Source organism: Schistocerca gregaria, chromosome X (genome assembly GCF_023897955.1).
Source record: "Schistocerca gregaria isolate iqSchGreg1 chromosome X, iqSchGreg1.2, whole genome shotgun sequence".
NCBI classification, from domain to species: Eukaryota; Metazoa; Arthropoda; class Insecta; order Orthoptera; family Acrididae; genus Schistocerca; species Schistocerca gregaria.
The window spans coordinates 667,442,150-667,467,796 of NC_064931.1; the positions used below are offsets into that span (position 1 = coordinate 667,442,150).

Sequence of the window (25,647 nt, forward strand, 5' to 3'; positions counted from 1 at the left end):
GCCTACCGGTGTACTTCCTCCAGTCGATAAATGTCTTGACCACACTAAATGGCATACCAGTACACGTTAAGTACAATAGCACTCCTTTCACATTTCCGAACTGGAATACTGTGATCCCACTTCCTGTGTAGCAGTACTTCTAAACGAACTGGCGCCAATTTTTTGTAAGGCAGGTTACGAGCTCACGGCTTGAAATTCGTTCTCCTAAGTGCTCTACATTTAGCGTTTCCCGCCAGAATTATGTGACACGTTGATACCCAAGCTCAGGAGTTTCAAAGATACCGTTTGCGTGTCTTGAAACGTACTTTAGTGTGTGATTCCTGCACCTGACCCTAGGTTGCTAGTTTACCTTCCTATTCCTGAGGTGGAACATTGTTTTTTCTATCTTTAGTGGAATAAGCTGTATATGCCATTATATGAAGTGACTATCCATCTACTGAAAAACTTAGGACAGCGCGTCCCCTGCCTCACTGAAATCTGTTCATTGTATTGCGAGATTGACGTTGTCACTATGGATGAATTCACTAGGTGCAATTTATGGAAGGTCATGACAGAAAAAATTGAAGAGAACTGGGAACAAGACAAATCCTACGTTTGGCAATTTTTAAGTTTGTGGAATCTGCTACAGGCAGATATTTATTAAGAAGTATATTGTATATCACAGAGAAGATGTTGCGACATGGTACAGCCTTAATGACTTTCAGAAGAAGACGTTCTGTCCGAATGGTGCCACTAGAAGCCGAGAGATCAAGGAATATAGCCAGTTTTCAAGACAAGGCAAGTGCCTGATTACTACAGTCTCGACCGTTCCGGAAGGCAGCTTTCCCAGCTGAGATGAGACATTGAATTGCAGAAGCTATTCTACTTGGAATCAGTTGATCTAGAAGTTTATAATTAACGCTTAATACAATTTTGAGATACTGAAGAAACTACGTTTTATTTTAGGTTCTGATGTCTCTTTCATGAAGGTATTAGAGAACTGTTGTTCAGAGAAATACAGAGATATAACGCTCATTAACGACTGTGGTGTAGCGACAGTGTACTGTTCTGACAACTTGTCCTATTACATTCACTACTTGTCCCAGTTATTTTTGTGAACGATTTCATAACAAAACACTTAAGATCTTTACATCATTAAGAGTTCTCAAATGCCGATAAAACAGGACGTGACGGGAGTAGCAGGTTGCTTCTTCTTTTCGAGTTTGTTTGAATTGTATAAAGAAGCTTGTGGGGACTGTTTGTGCAGTACATTATTGTGTTGTTTTATCTGATTATGGAAATGAAAGGAATGAGAAGAATGCAACTCATTGGTGTCGCAACTACTGTTCCCCTCAGTCAGAGAGGGTAACTTGATTAACATCGGCACGTGCTCCATCCGTGAGACAATGCAGAAAGTAATTACGAGTTCTTGTTTAACACGGGATACTGGTACAAACTCCGGTGATTAAGAACTCTGCTTCTCTGGTCACTGCTGACCAAATACTGAAGTGGAGTATTTTTGCCTTCAAAATGTTTCGAACAGAAGAAAGATTAGAGTACAACGTCTCTGTCAATGATGAACTCATTATAGACAGGGAATAAGTTAGTACTGGAGAACAACAGGGCATAACGTAGGCCATGGTCTTTCCAAAACAAAATCACCGAAATGATTTAGAGAAATCACCAAAATATTTAGAGAAATCACCGAAATGATTTAGAGAAATCACCGAAACGATTTAGAGAAATCACCGAAACAATTAGCATCAGTTACCTCAGAGATGAGCCCCATCATACTTGCGTTAGTCGGCGCTTTTGACGGCGGATGAAGACGCCTGTTATGCTTAAGAGTCGGCATGTTCGTATGTTAGCCCTTTTGTTTCTTTGCATAACATTTTTGAAGATAACTGTTTTCGTTTCTGATCGCAGTTATCTGCATCTACGTCTAAAGCCACTTTACGGCGTGTGGCCGACAAATGACATTAGCGAAAGCTGAGAACATTCAGAAAACTACTTATAAACAAGTTAGTCTACTTGCTTACTGACAATATATGTAATACATTTTCCTGGCCTGTAAAGAAAGCCAGTTCTTGCCCTTTAGACAAGATCTGTAACAGTTACCTGTGCTACACTAGTTTCATCAAACGCATGTTGCCAGCCACAGTGATGCGCGGAGGCAAGACAGTAACTGCTTAACATTAACGTGAGAGCCTACGGCGGCCGGGCAGTTGACGCGGAAGCACGGGGGCGTTATCGTGCTTTTGAGCGGGTTGCGTAAGAGAACGCCGCACGCGTGCACCAGCTGTCGAGTGGATACCCGGCTCCATCCCAACATACCATCGTTTGTTTTTGTTGGGGAGCGCCACCGGTCGATACGGATGGCAGCGTTGTGGCTGTGTCCCGTCTCGTGTTCCAGTTACAGGTCGGCGTCTTCTCATGCGGAGAAATCCTCGTGTCTCTGACACGCCCTTCAATTAGCACTTCGACCCATAATGGACGGAGTACCACCTTGCGTTACTAACCAGCCCACAAAATTTTGTGGAAGTCTCGTTTGAAGATTTTCGCGCTTTTAGAGACTTGTGCTTAGGTGTAAACTCCTTTCTTCTGTACGCCCTGTGTGTGCGAGTCACACAGTCACGTGACTCTCAGAAACTTATCGGCAAACTACTAAATAATCAGGTAGCTGATATAATGGAAATTGTGAGTGGCATGCTTTTAGTTTTAGTATACGATAAGATACGTACAATATAGTCACTACCTGATCCAATGACTTTTTTTTTTACAGAACGCTACTTTTTGATTTTTACTTACGTTAAACAGATGGCAAAGTATAATTTGTTTCTATTCAGATGCAAAAATATGCAGTGAAAAGCTTTTCAAACAGAAGAACCCAATATTAAATAATTTTGGAAAAATGTTTCATAATTTTGAAAACACCTGCAATGAGTATTATTATTATTAGCTCTACAATTTTTATGATCACTTATAATATTTTTAATGTCAGTTATCAAAATTATATATTACACATAAATTTGTCTTTGTTTATGTATATCGATCTCAGACCAACATCTTAGCGCAATTATATATATCGCTAAAATATTTGCTTATTGGCACATTTTAAGTAGTTGCGACAGGGGTTTTGTAGAAGTCGTTGAGAACTGTCTGTTATGATCCTATGCTGTGTTAAGACGGACAGTTTTATAGAAATGTCTTTGTAATTAAATGCCGGCCGCGGTGGTCTCGCGGTTCTAGGCGCGCAGTCCGGAACCGTGCGACTGCTACGGTCGCAGGTTCGAATCCTGCCTCGGGCATGGATGTGTGTGATGTCCTTAGGTTAGTTAGGTTTAAGTAGTTCTAAGTTCTAGGGGACTGATGACCACAGCAGTTGAGTCCCATAGTGCTCAGAGCCATTTGAACCATTGTAATTAAATATTTTGCGTCTTAAGATGTGTTCTTCAAAACACAGCATTAAAAGAGGTAAGCAAGCATAAGAAAAATTTACTCAACAAACCAGTTCTAAAGTTAACGCATAACCAAAATCATGGTCCTGGATCTCTCCCCTTTAAACACGAAACATAGTCAAACATACTGGGTCAATGAAAGACATTGAGAAAACTACGAAGAAAAGACCAAGAGAAGTAATAAAAAATTATACGTGAATTACTATACCACACAACGCTAATTCAGTACCTTTTTCAATATTTCAAGGTATGAGAATTATTCGCGCAGACCTGGCCAATATTCATCACTGAGGTTTTTTTGAACAATTTTAGATATTAGTTCTATCACAATGTAAAAGAGTAAGATGGACTGAGAAGCACACAAGAATAGCATCTTAGACCGGTTCAGCAGAGACATACGTCACGGAAGCTTGCGTACTGTTTTGCTCGTCATTGGTTATCAGACTATAAAATGCTGGTCTCAGATTTAGGTAAACAGTGACTGCATTCACAGTCCTGTCCTCTATGTATCCTTCCAGCGAGCCGGATGGGTTTTTATGAACAATTTGCCTCAATTTTACTCTATCTTGATATACTTTTTGCCCTCATATTGTTTTCCACTTTCTCCTCTAGTCGTGAGATCTTCCTTAACCTGATCAGCCATCTTCTTCTACGTCGCCCTGTCTTTTTGCGCATTCTATCCAAGTATTGTTTTGCAGGCGGCTATCCTCCATCCTCTTCACATGTCCAAACCACTTGAACCGTGCAGTACTCAGTCTCTGAGTCCTTGACAGATCCACTTACATCTCTTCTCTGATCTCTTCATTCCTAATTTTATGTCTTCTGGTCTTCCGCAAGGATGAGCGCAGAAACTTCATTTCGTATACTTTTAACTTGCACGAATATGCCTTGTTAATTACACAGCACTCCAACCTGTATTCCGCAATCGGCGGGAGGTACGTTTTAAACATGGTTTGTTTGGCTCTCGCAGTAACTCTCTTGTCCCACACAAGGTTCCGCCCTTGATGGAAAATGCAACATATCCCTTCCATACTCTGTTCTGTAGTACTAGTTTGGCAGTTCCATTCCTTGCTGTTGTACTTATTAGGCAACTGAGAGCTTCCATACATTCAGTTCCTCTCCATCTATCATCAGGTTGCCCTGGAAAGATATCCTTCTCATAACCATTGCAACAGTGTTGTTCTTGCTTGGGATCAACTAGAACTCTTTAAAGTTGGAGTTCCATTCATCCAATCTTTACTGTACATCTAGTTCCGTTTCTCCCCAAACAGCTACATCAGCAAAGACTAAAACATTGATATTGCCATTCACTATTTCCGTGACTGCCTTCACAATCACATTTATAAACACATGGAAAACTAACGGGGAAAATGCACTTGCACTACTCCGTTGCACTCCTCTCTCTTTCCTGAACAAATCCGATCTGTAATTACCCATTTGTACACAATTTTTGCAGCCTTCAAATAGCATTTGCACCTCCCTTATTACGGAGTTTGGAACCATTAGTTGTTTCTAAACACTCCCAGATCTTACACCTTGCCACACTGTCATACACTTTTTCCAATTCCAGGAACATTATGAGGTTTTTAACCTTCTCCCAATACCTTTCCATCAACCTTCTTAGGTTAAATATGAGGTCTGTTGGTCCTACGCTGCTTCTGAATACATGTTCTTCCTCTTCAAACTGGTTTTCTAATGACGATCTTAATCAATTCTCAATAATCTTTACCAATATCTAAAGACAGGTGTGATAACAGGGTGATTCCTCTATAATTAGAACACTTTATCCTACTTACTTTGTCGAACACTGGTTTATAATCTCCATCTTCCAGTCATCAAGAAGTTTATTTCAATTCGAAACGACTCTCAGTGTTCGATCTAGCCACTGTATTCCTGGGATGGCTGCTGACTTGATCGTGTTTGCTGTCAGTTCATATGGCCAGGTTGATTTGCTTCCTTTTGTCTGATTCATGGATTCTTAGTCTCTGCCGAGGTTGTTGCACTTCAGGTTTTGATAAATCCTTTATTTCCTATTCCACCTTTTTTATGTTCTTGCTATTCAGCAGTGTGTTTAAGTATTTTTTCGGCCGGCCGCGGTGGTCTAGCGGTTATAGGCGCTCAGTCCGGAACCGCGGGACTGCTACGGTCGCAGGTTCGAATCCTGCCTCGGGCATGGATGTGTGTGATGTCCTTAGGTTAGTTAGGTTTAAGTAGTTCTAAGTTCTAGGGGACTGATGACCACAGATGTTAAGTCCCATAGTGCTCAGAACCATTTGAACCATTTTAAGTATTTTTTCGTATATTCTCTGATACCAGACTATACTCTCATTTTCCCTTTCTATCGCTGTTATGCTTTCGGTATCTGACCTATTGCTTTTTATCAATCCTTGAAGTATTCACTTGTTTCCATTGCTGTCCTCCTCTAGCTTTTGCGTGAATATTTCCCAACTTCTCTCCTGTCATTATTTCACAACCTTTTCAACCCTAAGTTTCCTGTCCCGATATGCGTATGCCAATGTGGCTAGTTTATGGGCATCTACTGATTTGATCCCGTTAGTTTATGTTTCTCTACTCTTTTTCTAATATGCCGTCCTTTAATAGCTTCCTTTACCCTATCATGTCACCAGGCGGTTTCCTACTGTTTTACGTTACCAGTTGTTTTACCACAGACTTGTACAGCACAGTTGACTAACGTTGTCTTGAATTCTTCCCACTCCTCATTTGCACTGTCCGTTTCATTTGTTGATAACTTTGCGTTTATCAGAGCTTGATTGTTGTTCTTTTCTGCTAACACAGATGAGAGTTTTTTTTTGTTGAAATGTACTTCCTTAGCCTTTGAAGATCCCTCTACTCCACAGGACAGCGGTGTCCTCTTCCATTTAACTCCAGGGAGGGTTGGTTACGAATTCAGACGTCTGTGCCATTCCGAAAGTCTCCTCCTTTGCACCTTTGTGTTCTTCGTAGTCCAGTGGTCTTTGTTTTAATCCAATCTCTCCCTTCCCCTTCCATTCACTCTCACCCTTTTTTTATCGTTGCAGTGATCAACTGCATCGCTACAACAGATCAACAGAGGGGTGCCACCAGAAACTTCCGGTTATATCATCAAAGCCCAGTATGTTTTACAGTCTTGATGATGTCACTGTTGACAGGACATTGACATTTATACTATTTAATCATGCATTTCTGGCCATTAAAACTGCAACATATGTCGAATTTGTGTGAAGTGTACTGTTTACTTGGATATGCAACTGATTATCTTTCCAGAACAACCACCAAAACTAGGTGAGTCACCCATCTACATTTTGTGCATAAAGCACGAGTATACAATGGGTTTCTCAGTTAAAAATCGTATTAAAATGTTGTCCGTTTGTAAGATCTTGTAATGCCTCGTGTAAGAGGAAGAAACGCCAGCCAACACGTATCGGAATCCAACAGAATCATGGATTATGGAGAGTGAGGTTTATCGTTCTAGTATATTGCTGCTCGCGTTGGTTGCGACCTCAAAACTGTCAAAAATATGTGCGCCATGTAAGATGTCAGCGAACTCACAAGACTAGCGCCCGGTAACACAGAAATATTGTTCGCTCGGCGGTGTAGGATCGTATAACTATGTTATGTGGGGAAACTGGGCTAGGTTGCTACAAGACAAGTGTCCACACGGTCAATACTATTATTTCTTATTTGTTTCTGTGTTTATTCAGCCCGTTTCCTGGTTATTTAAAGTAGCTTGAAATTTTCACTTTGAAAAAAATTGCGTTGTACAAATTGCTTCATATCTTAGACCAATTTACAGCTAAAAGTACATTTCCACAAGGTGAATGTGACGATATCCGGAGCACCACAGACTGTGACCATAGAGACCACTGTTGCGCCTTCCCTTGGAGGAGGAGCAGAGAGAGAGGCGCCTGTTGTTGTGCGCCTGGTCTACCTTGATGGAGAAGGTGTTCGATTGTTTCTCTGGACAACATCGTCTCGAGACCTCGCACTCATTGCAATCATCTAGTCGTTGGTTTACGAGAGTAGGACGCACTAATCATTAATCAATACGATTGATTGATTCGGACATTAAATTAAAGTAGCATGTAATGATTTTCGGCTCGATGCCCCTTTTGGATAGAGACATTGTTGCTGCTAGAGATGGCACATCTGTATACTAATTGTCACATCCTATACATTCAATATCACCTAAAAATTTTATCAAATATTATTCCTTCTATAGTGTATTCACGCAATAGGTAAAACTTCATGATTAGCGATCCTTGCTTGTTTACCATTTGGATGGCGAGCTGTGCGTTTCCTTGTTTCCAATACGACAGCCTTTTCTTAAAAGGTGTGAAGACTTGGACAATAACGAGTAATCGGTCGATAATGTCTATAAAGTCTAGCGCCAAACACACATGTCCAGATTATGTTGCAGTACACTCATCACATCGGAACAGTGGTGCGCAACAAGAACATTATCGGAAGGGTTTTTCTGTCGTATACTCTAAACCAGTGTGAACTGCTTGTGAACCAATGGATGAAGAAGTCATGGAAATAATGCGAATGGTATACAAAGACATTTGTTGATTGCTTCTCAGGCATTAAACCTGTTTCCTTGTAAGCCAGAGACCCGTCTGTACAGATTCCTAATTTTGGTGAAGCATGTTTTTGTTTAATATATTTTTGCACTTAAATAATAATTTCCACATTTATGAAGTGCGGCAAAGGCCTTGCCGCAGTGGATACACCGGATCCCGTGAGATCACTAAAGTTAAGCGCTGTCGAGCGTGGTCGGCACTTGGATGGCTGACCATCCAGGCCGCCATGCGCTGTTGCCATTTTTCGGGGCGCACTCAGCCTCGTGATGCCAATTGAGGAGCTACTCGACCTAATAGGAGCGGCCTCGGTCAAGAATACCATTATAACGATCGGGAGAGCTGTGTACTGACCCCACGCCCCTCGTATCAGCGTCCTTCACTGAGGATGACACGGCGGTCGGATATATTTATGAAGTGCTAAAAATTTGCAATAATAAGCACATGTTCTACAGGACAAATTTTAATTTTTGGGTTAAATAACAGAACTGACAGAATTCTAAACTGAGTAATGTGGAATAGAAAACCAACGATCAAACCGATCTGCTTAGGACGTAACATGGTTGGGGATAGCTACCAGGGTGCGCAAACGACTTTATGAGTAACTGTTAAGGTTAGTTCTTTCACTTTTCTTAACACAGTTTCCGTTCTAGCCATTTTTCTAGATACTTGAGTAACGGGCTGATAATAAAGAAATCAATATTATTCAAATTCCCCGGTAACATTTCTAGAGTAAACTGGACTGTATCGTCGTTCGCCTCAATAATCCTTTGATATCAAAATCGCCGAAATGTAGGAAAAAGAGCTTAGTTGCGCTGATTTTATTTTGTGACGTGTTTCTTATTTGTTCGGTCCGGAGGTGGATGCCGAGCAGTCGTTGTGTTGTGTGACGAAGTCAAAACAACGAGGTCCACACGTAGTGTTTGGTAAATGTTCTTTTGCTTAACTTCAATACAAGAAAGTTTAGAATACAATCCGCTGAGTGTACTTGAGGTAGGCAGGTTCATAATAACAACAGAGGCTAACTAATAACACTTACAGTACACATGCAGGATACAGAATACAGAACGAATGCTGAATGCAGAATGAGGGTCTGCTCGGCGCGGCATCCTATTACGCTGGTACCGTGGCTGCGCTGGTCGCAGAGAGTCTTTCGGAGACAGCCAGGAATTGGCGGTGCAGTCACATGGATTACTGCTAAATTCTTAATACACAACTATACGAACATGAAATGAACAAATTTTTGTCTTCTTAATTTGACTGGCAAGGGAGAGAGACAATTTCTAATGTTACGTTGTATTATGCCGTGAGGACTTACGAGATTGTTGGTGATAATCCATCCGGCGAATTGGCAGGCTGACCTCGTTGGTCGTCTTTACCCCTTCCTGAAAAGTAAGCTATGTGCCGGTAACGTGTTACATTTGCTTCTACCTTACTCATCCATAACAACATTAATTGAAACGCAACACAGACCAAGCATTGATACTGTTGGCACACCATATAAAGGTTGGAGGAAGGAAATGGTGAATCACATGTACTTAGACTTTAAGACTAACGAAACGTAGGATTAAATAAAGACAGTAGTTGCCAACGCGAATAAACGACCTCAATTTATTGGGAGAATTTAAGGTAACTGCTGCGATCCATTCTATAGTACTGATCGAGTGTTTGGGATCCGCACCAGGTCAGATTCAGGGAAAACATGAAAGCAGTTCAGAGGTGGGCTGCTAGATTTGTTACCGGCAGGTTCGATAAAAGCGCAAGTATTACGGAGATGGTTCTTGAAATCAAGTGGTAATCCGTGAACAGAAGACGACGTTCTTTTCGTGAAACACTATTGCGAAAATTTAGAGAACCGGCATTTTAATAAGACTGCAGAACGGTCTTACTGCCGCCATTATACATACCGCGTAAGGATCACCAAGATAAGAGAACTTTGGGCTCGTACGGAGTTCTATTTGTGAGTGGAACAGGGAAGGAAATGACCTGTGATGGTACAGGGTACACTCTGCTATGCACCATACAGTGGCTTGCGGAGTATATACGTAGATGCAGATGTAGATACAGATGTAGATACAGATTAATGAATTTCTGTTAAAATTCAGTAATAAATACGCGTATCAGACATTAGCTTTTTTCTTGTCCTGATGAGTGTACAATAAAGATTCTATATGTCACTTCCTCTTGCAACAGAGATTTCCCTATGACGTAAACAAAAATATTTTTATTGACTAGAACGTTTTATTGTACAATTCAGGTATATAGAATACTTTTCGAAACAGCTATCGTGAGTTGTATCAACAGAGTAATATTGCGGATAAGATTGGACAACAAAATAATGGACAGCTTGGAATCAACGATTAGATATAACATGCTTCTGCAACGTTTCAATGAAGAGAAATGTGAATGCTAATCAATGGGGCTGGACAGGCGTCCAAACACGAACTATATTCAAAATCAATATCAATTTTTGGTTTAGCACCCTCAAAAATGATGTAGGTGTCAGCATTATTCAAGTAAGTGAAAACACTTTGGTTTACTACTGCTTTCTATAATGAAGGTAATACCGAATAGGATAAACACTGACATAACTTTAGCTGGATGGAAGCTTCTAAAGAAAGTATATAATCGAAGACTACATCCAGATGTGCAGATCAGCAATGATAAAAAGGCACTGGCTGTATGCGAACAGATGTCTTTGTCAGTTCAAAAATTTAGTTTTGCAGGTAGTGTGCATATGTGGCAATCTCTGAGCAGGATTGCTAGTGCATAGGTCAAAACAACAAAGGAAATCGTCAGACGTATCCCGAAACAATCGAGGTGTTATTTTGTGTCTCAGACAACTTTGAAAATAAGTATTTAGTACTGCTACAGAAACCGAAAAAGAAATCACGCTTTTCACCTTGCAAAATCAACTTGATACATACGCCCTTGCTCAAGTATTGGAGAGCTTGAATTTGTCGTTTAGTTCTAGTGTAAAGATGATTAAACTTCTCAGAAACCTTTATCAGAAACTGTGATGCAAAAAACCAGTGATGAAGTAGAAACAGTTATGGAGTAAGATCTTTTAGGTCACTGAGGTAAGTGCAGTTTAACAACTGTGAACTGGCTTAAAAAAAGTGGAAGTTATTCAAAGACGAGTGAAAAGCGGAGTTGTTCACAAGTAAACGCAGCCACAGAACGTTCATCCCTTTTGCTCACTGTCTATTGAAACAAGCAACTCAGTTCCAGGAAGCCTTAAAAATTCTGATAGGGAAAGACCAATGTAAACTAACAGCAGTGGTTTTTAGAAAAATAGTCTCGATGCTCGTGGTGCATGTCCTGTTCAAATCACGAAGCTATACACCGTTCGACGGAGGATCCGTATAGTGAATAAACTCATGTTTCGTTTTCCGAATTGTCCTAGTTCAGTGTTGAGCCTCACAATCGACAACTTTACATTTGGAGAGAAGGTTGAACACGAAAAATCCATACGTAACTGCTGCAGTGTCGTAGTGAAGGAGTGTTATATTCAGCTCGGCAGCGAACTTTCGGTCCTTCACGTATACCGAAAGGAATTTATGGTGTCTGCATGAAGTCAGGTTTCTCTGAACGTTTGTTCAGCCCATTGTTCGCTGTTGTCATTGGCACTTTCAATTTATGGTCAGCACCCTTACCCATACAGCTCGTGGACGATGTGCTTAAAAAAAATCACTCGAATAACGTACTCAGCATGCTCTTGGAAATTTAGCCTTCTTGCACATAGTTATGATTGATTGGGAAGACAAATGCCTTTAGGAAAATGGCCTGTATTACGGTTTAACAGAATAAGAAACAGTAGAGTGTAGAAGTCTCGTTGACGAAAAGAGCGCCTGATACGTATCATGGCCACAGGTGGAGAATGATGCTTGAAGAATGATGGCGTGTAGTAATTCACGGAACCGTCTGTGCATCCAGAGCTGGAGACAGTTCGTGTTAAGCCGGATCAAAATATCCGCCATGATATCGCCAGTGACAATGATCTTCGTCGCACTCCATTTGATGGAACGGTAAATATGACTGCGCCTCTTTCGCTAAACTACACTGCTAGTGCAACGATTGTTCTTGCACGTATTGACTTATTTACAAGAGTGAACTGTATGATTGTCGTTGTGAATTCAGTCTGAACACCAGGTTTAATGCAGCTCTCTACGTTGGTTTATTCTATGTAAACCTCTTCATTTATACATAACTATTGCAAAATACGAAGATTTGAACCTGGCGTGGAATTTCTATGCAATTTTTACTCCATATACTTCCCTCCACTACAGAATCGACAATTTCTCTTAGTTTCAGGAATCGTCCCATCAACTGTCCCCTTCTCTTAGTCAAGTAGTGCCACAAATTTTTTTGTCCAAAATTCGAAACTTCATTAGTTATCCTACCTACTCATATCTTCAGCATTACGCTGGAGCATCACATATAGAAATCTGTTTTCTTACTGTCTCAAATCATTGTCTTCATTTGATATGAATGTACTGTGCTCTCCCTTGGCGCCTTCTGTGTTCTTTTTGACGGGACTTCAAGCTCCTGTATTCTCTTTGATCAGACCTCAACATGATAAAGTTACAGTCATTTCAGCAGATCAAATCTAACGATTACAGACCCTCCGATGTCATTTCAACACAGTTTTCCACTGAGAAAATTTTCTGGGGAAATGCCTTTGATACAGAGAAGTGTAAAAGTTAGGACACGAAGTTTAATTACGCAGATGTTCCTCTCAAATTGCGTAGCATAGCGCTCTGACATATTCAGAGGTTGTGGACGCACCGCAATATAAAAAGTGTTGTTAGTAAAGTGCAATAAAGCGGTTAGTGTTCTCAGTTAGGGCAGGGCCACAGCGACGCACCTGAGGCGACCTGGTTGGGTAGTCCAGGCAGCCGCGCTGACGGCATTGTCTACGCCTCCATGTTGACAACCTGCAACACACAAGTAGCATTGAAATTGCACACATGAACCTAGGAACTTGGCTTTAATTGTCTCGTCATTGATTAAAATCGGATGTTTCTTCTTGTGTATCAAAATAACTCCAGTGAGTAACTTGTACATTATAGAGACGAGGCTAATACGTTTATATTTTTCTGATCTTACCTGTCTCCTTCCTTACGATACAGTACAATTAAATCACTGTCTCAGCATTTGATAAAACTTCCCCACAAAGCCATTCCTCAATATGGTTGCTTTATGGGTACTAGCAACTGCACGGCGTGTATGTCTGAATCGGCCATTGAAATAGCTGAGTATTACCACGGTTGGTTCCATTGATCCTAACTAGAAAGCATTTACACTATCTCCTCTCAGATTTTAGTAGTCTCTCTTTCTGCAGCCAAGGTGCGATAATACTGATATACAATGATAAATGTAGAAAATAACAATAGTCATGCGAATCCAGTAAACGATATCTCAGAAGATAGCACTGCACTAAATCATCTCAAAGCTGTGTACCTGTACCTATTTTACATATTGATTATTTACGTTTTTATAGCTCTTTCTTTGAGCAAAAGTTTGTCAGAACATACTATCCTCCACAGTAACACAGCAACTGAATGCAGCATGAATAACTCCTATTTTAACATACTTGTGTAGTTATTTAACAAATATTTTAATATTTTGCCAAGAGCTTTATTTATATATAATTAGAATTGATATTAAAAACCAAGGTGATTTAATAGCTGTCAGTTGCACGTGATAGCTGGACACACTATTCGGAAGTGTACCAAAGACGCTTGTAACAAGCAGATGTAATTGATTGTTTAAGCAATATTTAACGACATTTTGATGTCATTTAACATAGCAGCATTTGCGCAAGAATAGCTTATTTATTTATGAACAAAGTTTTATTTAAATTTAGTGTAAAAGTCCAAGTGTGTCAGGAAGGTTACAACACTTATTTATTTAATTATTGTTACAATATATACTAGTTTAGGATGGAATGTGGTCAAACTGAGTCAAAGTCATGTCTGTAGATGGATATTTTGTGATTACTACCTTCAGCCAGTGGGCAAGTAGGAACTCTGCTGGAGCCAGATGGAGACAAAACATTTTTGAGCGGTGTGCTCAAGGGAGCGATTATGGAGACTTTTACGTTAGTACTGGGAGAAGGCACACATGCCCAACGCGACGGAACGTGTAAGATTCGTTGGTGATGGTGACTGAATGCGAGCGGTGAATGGCCGCTACAATACTTTAACTTTTTAAAGGACTCCAACTTTCATAAGGTCTGAAAGTGCTCCAGTGAAGAACTTTATTTATACCGCTTGCATTATGGAATTAAGAATAGACAGAATACGAATTTCTAAACATTATCTCTCGTGTGTGATTTAATAAATCGTCGTGCTGAGCTCTGAATTATTTTGAGCTGACGAATATTTCGTGTATTGTGGACTTAGTTTTTTGTACGTATCCAATGGCTATTTAGTTTGGGGATTTTGCTACTATTCTCCTAACGCTTTCGAAGCATCTTCATTGCATACTATATTATTCTATTTCTATCTGTGTTATGACCGGTTATTATTTGACCACATTCCGTTCATTCGAGATTTACGTTCTCGAATAAACATTCAACAGAATTCTCTGATGTCGTCTACATCAATTACATACACTAGAACAGGTCAATTTTAATTAATTATTAATTTATCTTTTATTTTATATTTCTATTTATTTTAGGTGATCCGCAATTCTACCCAATGCATAGTCTATTTAGCTACAGGCGCGACAAACGTATGCTGCTCGACCCTGGAACATTATCGAATTATTGTTTTTAAACAGAGCTGTGCATAGCCCAATTCTCTAAGAGGCGAGCAGTATCACGTAAAGTTGCAGTTGGTTCGGTCGCATGGAATGCTCGTTATAGAAGTTAGTACTCAGTGGAATATGCACAAAGTAACGTCGTAATTCGAGTTTTCACTTACAGGACATAAATCTAATACCGCCAGAGCTCCAACAACAATTCTATGACTTTACAACATTGTGTGATCCGGGTTCCAAATCTATTGCACGACAGGCAGCTTGCATGGGGACTCCGAGCATAAGATACTGCAGCATCTGCATGTGTGAGAATCAGTAACACTATTTACGTGTGGGATATATCAAAAGCCGTGAGTATTTCCTAACAGAAGTAGGCCAGTTTGTCTTTTAAACTGAATTTGGTAGCGTTGGTAGGGACGATATTAGTGGGGCAGATAATCTGAAATCAGAGAAGAAAGATAATGCGGCTGATTCAGTGGCATCGTTAAGGGAAGTCCTGACAAACTTGAAATTCAGAAAGGGGCTCATTGAAAACGCAGCTAGGCACTAAAGTTGAGAAAGTAGAGGCAACTGCAGAAAGTTTAAAACAGGCAAGTGTAGAACGTGTCAAAGACGGGGTCGGAAACATAAAATCGAATATTGAAGGTGTGTAGTTCAAAATTAGAGGCCATAAGGACTGATGTGGTAAATTTTCTGGGGCGGTTGGCCTGATTAATACGGTATTCGATTTAGTGCAAAAATATTTTGGGGGCAGGTCGGAAAAGATACATGACGAACTGGGCAGCGATGTCATTAACTGCGTGCAGGTGCAAAATGTACTTGAAGTGGCCAATAAAGCTATCTACAAATTGTCGGGTAGAGTGTTGGAACTTGAGAAGAGGTAATTAAAAAAAAGGCAACGTTTTGAATCAGGAAAGAATAATGAAACTTTCCTGTGGGAACAGCAGACTAAAGAAGTATGGGGTAGAGTTAAATTTTCTAGCAGCAAATCAGGATACTATTGCATTAGGTATTCCCTAGGTTAATTTATGAATGACAAAGTGTTCTGCAAATGATGGAAAACAATATCCAGTTGATTTCATTGCTGCATGTACAGATGTTTCCTGAGAGGAATGCCGGAAGCGGCTACAATTAATTTTGTGAAGCTGCATACTGAGGACAACGCACAGTCATGGACAAATTTAATGAAGTTTTGACAGTTGTTCCCTGAATAAATTATGGAGTGAAGCGAAACAAACGCGACTTCAGAATGAGTTCCTAAACAGACCAAGTTTGAAAGAAGGAAGTGGATTGATGTGCAATGTTTGGGTCCATGAACTGGCTAAGATGATGCACGTAAGTCTTATGGTGGTAATGTTAATGGAAATCAATACTCTCAGTAGACGCTTGTCGGATGACTTTCTGTAGCGTCTTGTCAACAGTATGACAAATTCCATTGATGAGTTCTTTGATTTTATTGAAAAATTAGAACAGGCGTTGAAATTCAAGCAATATAATGGAAACAGTGGACAGGGAATGAGTATTAGAGTGTGAACCACAATAATCATCAAAATAACCATCGTGATCATAACCAAAATAATTGTCATCGTGATGCTAATAACAATTTTTAGAGGAGAAATTGAAAAGGGAATTTTCGCAATGGAGATCAAAACTGCTAGCGAAAGACTGGGGGGCAAGCACCTCACGAAATGCAACACCAGAATAAGAGGTCGGAAAACTACTGATTGCCGCATCTCGGGCCACAGGGAGCAAAATAAACCAGCACTGCAAAAGGACACATGGTTTCAAAAATTCAGTGGTTGTCGAATATTCGGAAAAGTAGACATGTTGGAAATGGATGTAATAAAATGTAACAGTAAAACGGGGAATAATTATAAGCAGCACAACCATCAAGAGGATATAAGAAACATTCTTATAATGTTAGAGAAATTTGAAAACAACCATAGGGGTCTGAAAAATTTATTTTCTGAAAGGGAAAAGTGAATGATGGAATGAATGTATGTTTGATGGAAAATTTTGTGATCGTTAAAGGGCCTGAGGTGGATCTGAATGTGGGTGAAGTGGAGTGTATGATGAATTATGATGAAGTTATGATCAGTAGCAACAATTACATTAATGTGGGAGAAAGGAGTGTAGATAAATTTTTGTCGGCAGAAGGAGATGAATCTACCTGTGAAAATGGCGTAACTGTAGTTCCGTCAGCTAGTAATGAATTTTGTGATGTATCGACGGAAATATTTGATGATATTTGTGAATGCGGTTTAGCAGTAGTCTCGTCAGCTGGAGATGAATTTCATTATGTATGGGCGGAAGTGGATGAGATATTGTTAAAGGTAGGTCAAGATGATGTTTTAACTGCTGAAGTTGCGAAGGTTGAAGTGACTGATTTAGGTATCTTGGATGAAGGAATTTTTGCATTTATTTCTATTGATTGAAGTGAACCGATGTCTCTCGATGATATCATGAATCCTGAGTGGCTGTTAATGGCTTAATGTGAAAATAACGGGTTAGGTGGTATGTTAAGGCATACGAGACATCTGAGAGGAGAGCAAATATTACAGAGGAAGAGGTAGATCCGAATTTGGTAGAATTCGAGTGTACTGTGAACTCTGATGTAGTGCATGCATGAGCGGAAATTTGTGTGATGTATCGGCGAAAGTTGATGGTGTTATTGATGTTGATTTTTATAACCCACCGAAGTATGTGAAAGAAGTTTTAAGTAATGAAGCTTATGGGACATCGTCGGATGTTAGTGAAGTTAATTGTGATAACGTTTGTAGTGTCTGACGGAAATAATTTAAAAGCATACACAAATATCAGAAAGAGATTAATATAGATTATATGTCACCATAAATCGGAATTTTTTTCTTCTGTCTTATGATGTATTACATCTATTGAGGCTATAATACTGACGATTAATTGAAATGTAAACATTAATAAACACTCTTTTTGTAAAACAATAATAACATCTAAATGTCGTTAAAGTATCCAAAGGGCCATAATCTTTCTGTGGCTGCATAACCCACATGGGAGTCAAACTTCATAATATGATCTTCAACTGACAGAGCTTAAATAATCGAAATTAGCGAGGAGCCACAACGTCTTATTTCCGTTTGATTGTTCAAAGTATGCTTGGGCCCACGTTTTACGGATTCCATGCTTTGAATTTCTCCTATACATTTAACATGATCCTCTTGCTCTCCTTAAACAGAATTTCCAGATTATTTTCTGAACTTGTTACAGTATATCCAGTTTTTTGTAAATGCGCCGTTACGGCTGACTCAGACTTGGTCAGTGGTTGACTCACCTAAAGAGTAGTTTATGAGAATATGCTTAGCACAGCAAGAAGGTTCAATTTCGAGTTTTTAAATCTTGGTAAATCGTTGGTTAGAATAAGTTGAATATCCATTTCTACAGAGCAGTTTCTGATAGTATTTGTTATGACATAACCTAGGAGGTACATGCTGTTTCACACACCAAAACAAAGACACACACTACTGTTGTTGTTGTTGTTGTTGTCTTCAGTCCTGAGACTGGTTTGATGCAGCTCTCCATGCTACTCTATCCTGTGCAAGCCGCTTCGTCTCCCAGTACCTACTGCAACCTACATCCTTCTGAATCTGCTTAGTGTATTCATCTCTTGGTCTCCCTCTACGATTTTTACCCTCCACGCTGCCCTCCAATGCTAAATTTGTGATCCCTTGATGCCTCAAAACATGTCCTAACGACCGATCCCTTCTTCTAGTCAAGTAGTGCCACAAACTTCTCTTCTCCCCAATCCTATGGAATACCTCCTCATTAGTTACGTGATCTACCCATCAAATCTTCAGCATTCTTCTGTAGCACCACATTTCGAAAGCTTCTATTCTCTTCTTGTCCAAACTAGTTATCGTCCATGTTTCACTTCCATACATGGCTACACTCCAAACAAATACTTTCAGAAACGACTTCCTGATACATAAATCTATATTCGATGTTAACAAATTTCTCTTCTTCAGAAACGCTTTCCTTGCCATTGCCAGTCTACATTTTATATCCTCTCTACTTCTACCATCATCAGTTATTTTACTTCCTAAATAGCAAAACTCCTTTACTACTTTAAGTGTCTCATTTCCTAATCTAATTCCCTCAGCATCACCAGATTTAATTTGACTACATTCCATTATCCTCGTTTTGCTTTTGTTGATGTTCATCTTATATACTCTTTTCAAGACACTGTCCATTCCGTTCAACTGCTCTTCCAAGTCCTTTGCCGTCTCTGACAGAATTACAATGTCATCGGCGAACCTCAAAGTTTTTGCTTCTTCTCCATGAATTTTAATACCTACTCCAAAATTTTCTTTTGTTTCCTTTACTGCTTGCACAATACACAGATTGAATAACATCGGGGAGAGGCTACAACCCTGTCTCACTCCTTTCCCAACCACTGCTTCCCTTTCATGCCCCTCGACTCTAATAACTGCCATCTGGTTTCTGTACAAATTGTAAATAGCCTTTCGCTCCCTGTATTTTACCCCTGCCACCTTCAGAATTTGAAAGACAGTATTCCAGTCAACATTGTCAAAAGCTTTCTCTAAGTCTACAAATGCTAGAAACGTAGGTTTGCCTTTTCTTAATCTTTCTTCTAAGATAAGTCGTAAGGTCAGTATTGCCTCACGTGTTCCAACATTTCTACGCAATCCAAACTGATCCTCCCCGAGGTCCGCATCTACCAGTTTTTCCACTACTGTTCTGACTCGAAATTAGTGAACTCTCGTTACTACGTCATGTATTTTATTTATTATATTGTGTAAGTAAGTCAACTTTGATGCTACTTAATGAAGGTAATAGCAAGCAAATTAGTCGCATTAAGTGTAGGTGTGTAACGTTACACATACTTAGGGGTGCAATTCGGCCGCCTGGAACTGATATGAGGTGAACGAATTTGTTGTGCGGCCGAACGCTGGTTGGCGACCCCAGGGTGTGGCATGGCGTGGCTGATTCAGGACAAGCGACTGTTACTTGTCAGCACAGGTACGAAGACGAGCAGTGCTTGGCCAGAAACCGGTGAAATCCAGAACGTTGAATTTGCACGGTGGTTGCTCGTTTAGCCGAAGAACACACGATGCACCAGAAATGTCGAAGTATAAGACAGTCTGAAATACAACTACTTACAGCTCTTACAAATTCTGTAATAAATCACAGTTAAATAATAGAGCAAGCTGTATCACGACAGTTGAACATCGCGTGGTCCACCGTTCGAAAAATAATGCGAATAATTGTGAAATGGTAAGTCTAGTGCGGTTGCAGGCTATCGAGAATGCAGATGGTCGTCACATCGAGCAAAGTTTGTAGCCTGGAACGTTACGTGATCCACAATTAACAAATGTTACCCTTTCATGTTGTCATTAAAATGTGTTTCTTTCTATGCTTTATTCGTTACTTCTCTTTTGCATGTCGTTACAAATGTTTTCACAGTGTTTCAGTGTCCTTCGATCACTCGTTTTTCATGCTGGTCCTCTTGAGCAGTGAAATTTTAATTATAACCACTCTGTATGTATATTTTTACAAATTTAATTTTGGACTTTGTAATATTTGCAACGACTGTGGCATAAGACACTATTTACTCTGCCCTTTCGTACATTAGAGACTATGGATATTTACTTCCACAAGAAGAATAAAACTATTTCATATACAGGTTCCATTTATTATATACCGAAGAGGCTGATTACTACTCGCGTTCACCATTGTCCTTAGGTATACCTCTTATAAAGCTTGTTCTGCTTTGAAGAGTTTACTGATTCAATCATAAAGTTTTCAACTCTTATTTTTTATTTTCCTAATAATATTGTAATGTAAACAATAATGATTATATAATGCTCGTTCTACATTTCATGATTACATTGCTACTAGTGCTTTCAACATTGTTATTTTATGGAATTGCATGGAGGTTCTTTAATTTTTTTATATTTTCGTCGTTTAAATGATATGTAATCAGATTTCATTGACATTTGCATACCTGTCACAGTGTTCTTAGTCATTATTAGCTAACACCTGACTGCCCTCCGACGGTACACTCATTCATCACACGCCATTGTACAGCTTCATTATCTTCTTGATATAGAACACTAATTAAATTTCACCATATCTACACCTGCATATTGATCTATATTTCTCACTTATGTTATGTACGATCTATAATTTTTTAAACGTTTTGAACGCTTTGGTGACTAATAGCAATGACATCATTACACACCAGCGCCACCTACTTGAAACACGCACACAGAACTTTTTACAGATTTGGCTTGAACTAGTACTATTTTAAATTTTATTACACGTTTGATGCCTGAATGTTTGTTAATCAGTAATGTAAGATGTTCACTAAATGTAATGCCAAAATATTATACTTCATAATAGCCATGCGATTAATGCCATCTGGCGGACTTGCTTGGTTAAGGCATAAGTGAGCACGTTCTTCCAGTTTGCACTTACATCCACAAGAAATTTTGTGTCGTATTTTCGTATGTGTTAATTTTTATTCTCTTGTACCTGTATATATACTATTACTTGATGTCATCACCTGTTTCTCGTGTAAACCCATTTTATTGTAGATCTTTTGAAAATAGCGTAATGCGAAAACACATAAGGAGTAACAAAGCCAGAAAAACCTGTGGTCAGTACAAAAGTGTTATTGAAGTACAACTAAATGACGGCGGCATCTCACAAAGCCTTTTAGTAACATATCCTGGATACTAGCACTGGGACAGGACTGACTTCCGAGCCGGTCCCTTATGTGTTCTATCGGGCACAGGCCTGGGGATCTCGATGGCCACACGACTAATTCATAGAGACAAATACCATTTGTCAAAGAGCACTGTCCTGTTGGCAAATGGCACCACGGTATTTCGAGTGAGAGCTAACACATGAGGACGTAGGATGACCATGACATACCGCTGTTAAGTCAGAGCTCCGTTAGTCACTACCAGCCGTGACTTGAAGTCATACCCGATGGCTACGCACACCATGGCACCAGGAGTAACCTCACTAGGGATGGGACTTTCCACTGGTCGCCTTGATTTTTCCCAACGATGGTCATCGGAGGTAGAGCCGAAAACGATTTATCTTCTGGTAAACCTTCCGGGATGTAAGGTCGTGGTCCATGTTACCAGAAGATATGTCATCCGGTCGTGAAAGCCTTCATACTATGATCAGAAAACGATTGATCGCTGAATACAATAAGACGTCATTCGTCAGCATTACATGCTTCCCCGTCAAGGCATCACTCCAGACCCATCCTTTCACGTTGTGCTGTTAACAACAGCTTACACATGGGACAGTAATTCCTTAGTCGAAATGCAACTATTCGTCGATCAATGGTGCTGGATGACAAAATTTTTCAGGGAGTCCATTACTACATCTGTGGTGGCAAGCGTTGATGTGAAGTGGTTACGATGTGCTTAGTGCACAGTACGGTGAACATATTTTTCACAGACGTGCTAGGCCGGAACCTTGACGACGAGAATGTCTACCTTCAACTTCTCATGCAGTCCAACATCGGTCCACTGTCTCAAGGCCGCACAAATATTGAACGATTAAACCGCCCAGCCAAATGCACATCTACAATGAAGACCACTTTAAACTCTTTCAGGTGCTGATAACGCTGTCTCACAGGAGTATATGGCATTTCCGTTTCCTTCACACTTATCACTCAACGTATGACACTTTTCACGTCCCATACACATCACATCATATCAGGCCTGGAACAACACTGAACATTTACATGCCCGCCAATGGTGTGTACGTGTACTGTGTTTCACTGGCATTCGACCATGTTTTCCGAGTGCTTGACTATTTTTGTTCATTCTGTGTAGCTTATAGCGCGTTCCACCCATTTATTTCGACCGTGTTCGCCCACCCCTTTCACACTCCGCATTACCAACCATACCCAGGCCTTCCATCCACATCCACATCCACATCCATATTCCGCAAGCCACCTGACGGTGTGTGGCGGAGGGTACCCTGAGTACCTCTATCCGTTCTCCCTTCTATTCCAGTCTCGTATTGTTCGTGGAAAGAAGGATTGTCGGTATGCTTCTGTGTGGGCTCTAATCTCTCTGATTTTATCCTCATGGTCTCTTCGCGAGATATACGTAGGAGGGAGCAATATACTGCTTGACTCTTCGGTGAAGGTATGTTCTCGAAACTTTAACAAAAGCCCGTACCGAGCTACTGAGCGTCTCTCCTGCAGAGTCTTCCACTGGAGTTTACCTATCTTCTCCGTAACGCTTTCGCGATTACTAAATGATCCTGTAACGAAGCGCGCTGTTCTCCGTTGGATCTTCTCTATCTCTTCTATCAAACCTATCTGGTACGGATCCCACACTGCTGAGCAGTATTCAAGCAGTAGGCGAACAAGCGTACTGTAACCTACTTCCTTTGTTTTCGGATTGCATTTCCTTAGGATTCTTCCAATGAATCTCAGTCTGGCATCTGCTTTACCGACGATCAACTTTGTATGATCATTCCATTTTAAATCACTCCTAATGCGTACTCCCAGATAATTTATGGAATTAACTGCTTCCAGTTGCTGAAAGAATTAAGGAATCGTTACGGAAACCGTGTGGCTGATCCCATAATATTCATAAAAATATTTCTGGAGGAACTTAATAAATTTCACTAGAGATGGGTGTACCGACCGACTAATTCGACTTTTAGAGTTAGTACTGTTATCAACAAAACTGTTTCGGCTGCCTTCTTCATACTTAGCACATCGCCATTCTCGTTTTCCGAAACGTTATCCTGCCAGTGAAAACAAGCAACTTTTTATTATACTACTCAAGAGCTCTTGTTTGCCATTCCAAAGTAAGGAATACGCTTAAAAGAACTAGTTGCATCTCGTTGGATAAAAAGATTATGAGCACTGACCATAACAAATGCTCAATGCCTCAAGTAATCCCAGTTGCAGAAACTTTAATTTGATACCTTACACAGTTCTCGAAATAATTGTGGTTAACGAGGTGTGTGACATATTCTGTACAATTTTCATTAATATCTGAAACCAGGTAAGCAGGGCTGATATTTTCCATTTAAATTGCCAGTCAGTTGTGTAGTACACACACAATTAACTTTACTGAAGTAGGAAGGAAGTAAATTGATACCAGTGTCAAAGTACAATTTGATGACCGCAACGGATGACCCGGAGAAAGAACACACCCACTTTTAGCCCAGTTAGAGATAGAAAGACGTGTCTCAGAAATGACCCTTGCTGCAGCATGGAGAGATAAGCAAAGGCTGGCTTTTTCTGGCTACTGTCTACCAAAGCTGATCCCGGAGTAAACACGTGTTTCTTGCTTACAGCTTGTTGTTCTGCTAACAGAACTTCATTGAATGCAATGAACAGTAACTAAACCGTTATGCATAGCTTTCGCGCCATATGGAACCCCCATACAACCAGACCTTAGAAGAGTATCGTGGAAAATTCTCTCTTTAAAACTCTCCTCTATAAAGGTATTTAGCAAAGATGTGAGATGGGCTACTACTTGTGTTGATGTTGGCAGGAAATCAAATGTGAAAATAGAAGGAAAATCTATGTAAGGATAGTCTTTCCGTTGTTACGTGTTGGACTTTTTACCATTGTAGCCGTGATATTCACATTCAAATATTTTAACATGAAAACCGAGCTAAACGTGGGATTACCACCTATCATGATTTTTTTTTAAAATTAAAGACAATTGTAACGCAAATTCTCCGGCTGTTGCTCTCGTGGTCACCAATCTATTTATGTTGGGAGCAAATCCACGAAACTCCTCCTGGAATCTGGTGCATGTCGTTAGAGGTAGTATGTATGCAACAGGGGACAGAATCACCATTTTAAACAGTCGCGAGGGAGAAAGGAGCAGGTGACGTGCTTTCAGCGGAGACGCATGGGTGTGCAGCTTTAAAAATTACGTCTCGGGTTGTCTGAAAGCGTCGCCACAGATTTTAGGCGCTGAAAAAGACTTCAGTTCTTTTCTCCGTACCGCAGTCTCCGGTGTCCCATATTCTGTGGCATATAGTAATTTGCTGCTGACAAAAAATTGTATAAAATATTCAACGGTTCCTATGGAGCTTTCGTGGATGCCTGATTCAACCTTTCAGACGATGGGACTTAATCCATGCACGTGTCAGCGATATGTATTGTCCCTTCATGATTCAGTAGTTATCACAGGTGTTTTTGTATATCAACTCTCTGAGGTTATATATTGTGTAATATTACTGTACTTTCAGTTGATAAGTAACTACTCCTTAGCTTCACTATGTAGCGGAAGACCACTTGTGGTAATATTGTTACTAAGATATGATACATTCAGGAATGTAGTTTTACGCCTGTCACATGACTTTTGCCTCTATGATCTGAGTTTTTTTTCCGAGAACTGACATGCTGAAAGAGAAAACTTTGCTTTACTGTCGTGATTTGTTATTCACTTTGCATTCAATGACTACTCGTATTCTAGAAGGCATGCCTGCTGCTCAGGTAACTTACGAGGTACTGAAGGACGACGATACCCATCCTGCTTTCAGACGTTCATATCCAGCCGTATCTGGAAGACGGTGGTCGATAATGTAAAATTTTCACCGGCGTAAAATTATTAATCACCAATGGAATGAAGCATTTCGATCGGGAAAGCAATTGAGGAGCTATTATTGGAGCATTGCTATCGATACTGAATTTGTAGCCAGATGTACTATTTAATCATCAGGAACAATTATCTAATGCCAGCGACAAGGGAACACTGTTAAAACGTAAATTTCTCTTCAAAGATGGCGCTTCCTCACTTCTGACATCGTACCATTACCAAATACATAAGTTTGAGCGTGTATGGAAATCACTTACTTACGAAGTGTGATTT

General features: G+C 40.1%; 1 protein-coding gene across 6 annotated transcripts in view; it reads right to left on the reverse strand.

Annotated features, from left to right (window-relative positions):
* LOC126299171 (serine/threonine-protein kinase NIM1-like) overlaps positions 1–25,647 on the reverse strand; it is a 511,818-nt gene that overhangs the window by 239,388 nt on the left and 246,783 nt on the right. For 3 of the 6 annotated variants that reach the window (XM_049990932.1, XM_049990937.1, XM_049990936.1), the window contains 2 exons: positions 12,882–12,951; positions 9,333–9,399 (listed from right to left, as the gene is read on the reverse strand). In XM_049990932.1, coding sequence (XP_049846889.1) covers positions 9,333–9,399; positions 12,882–12,951 — 137 coding nt within the window. The remainder of the gene's footprint in view (positions 1–9,332; positions 9,400–12,881; positions 12,952–25,647) is intronic. The other 3 variants (XM_049990935.1, XM_049990934.1, XM_049990933.1) reach the window with 1 other exon arrangement.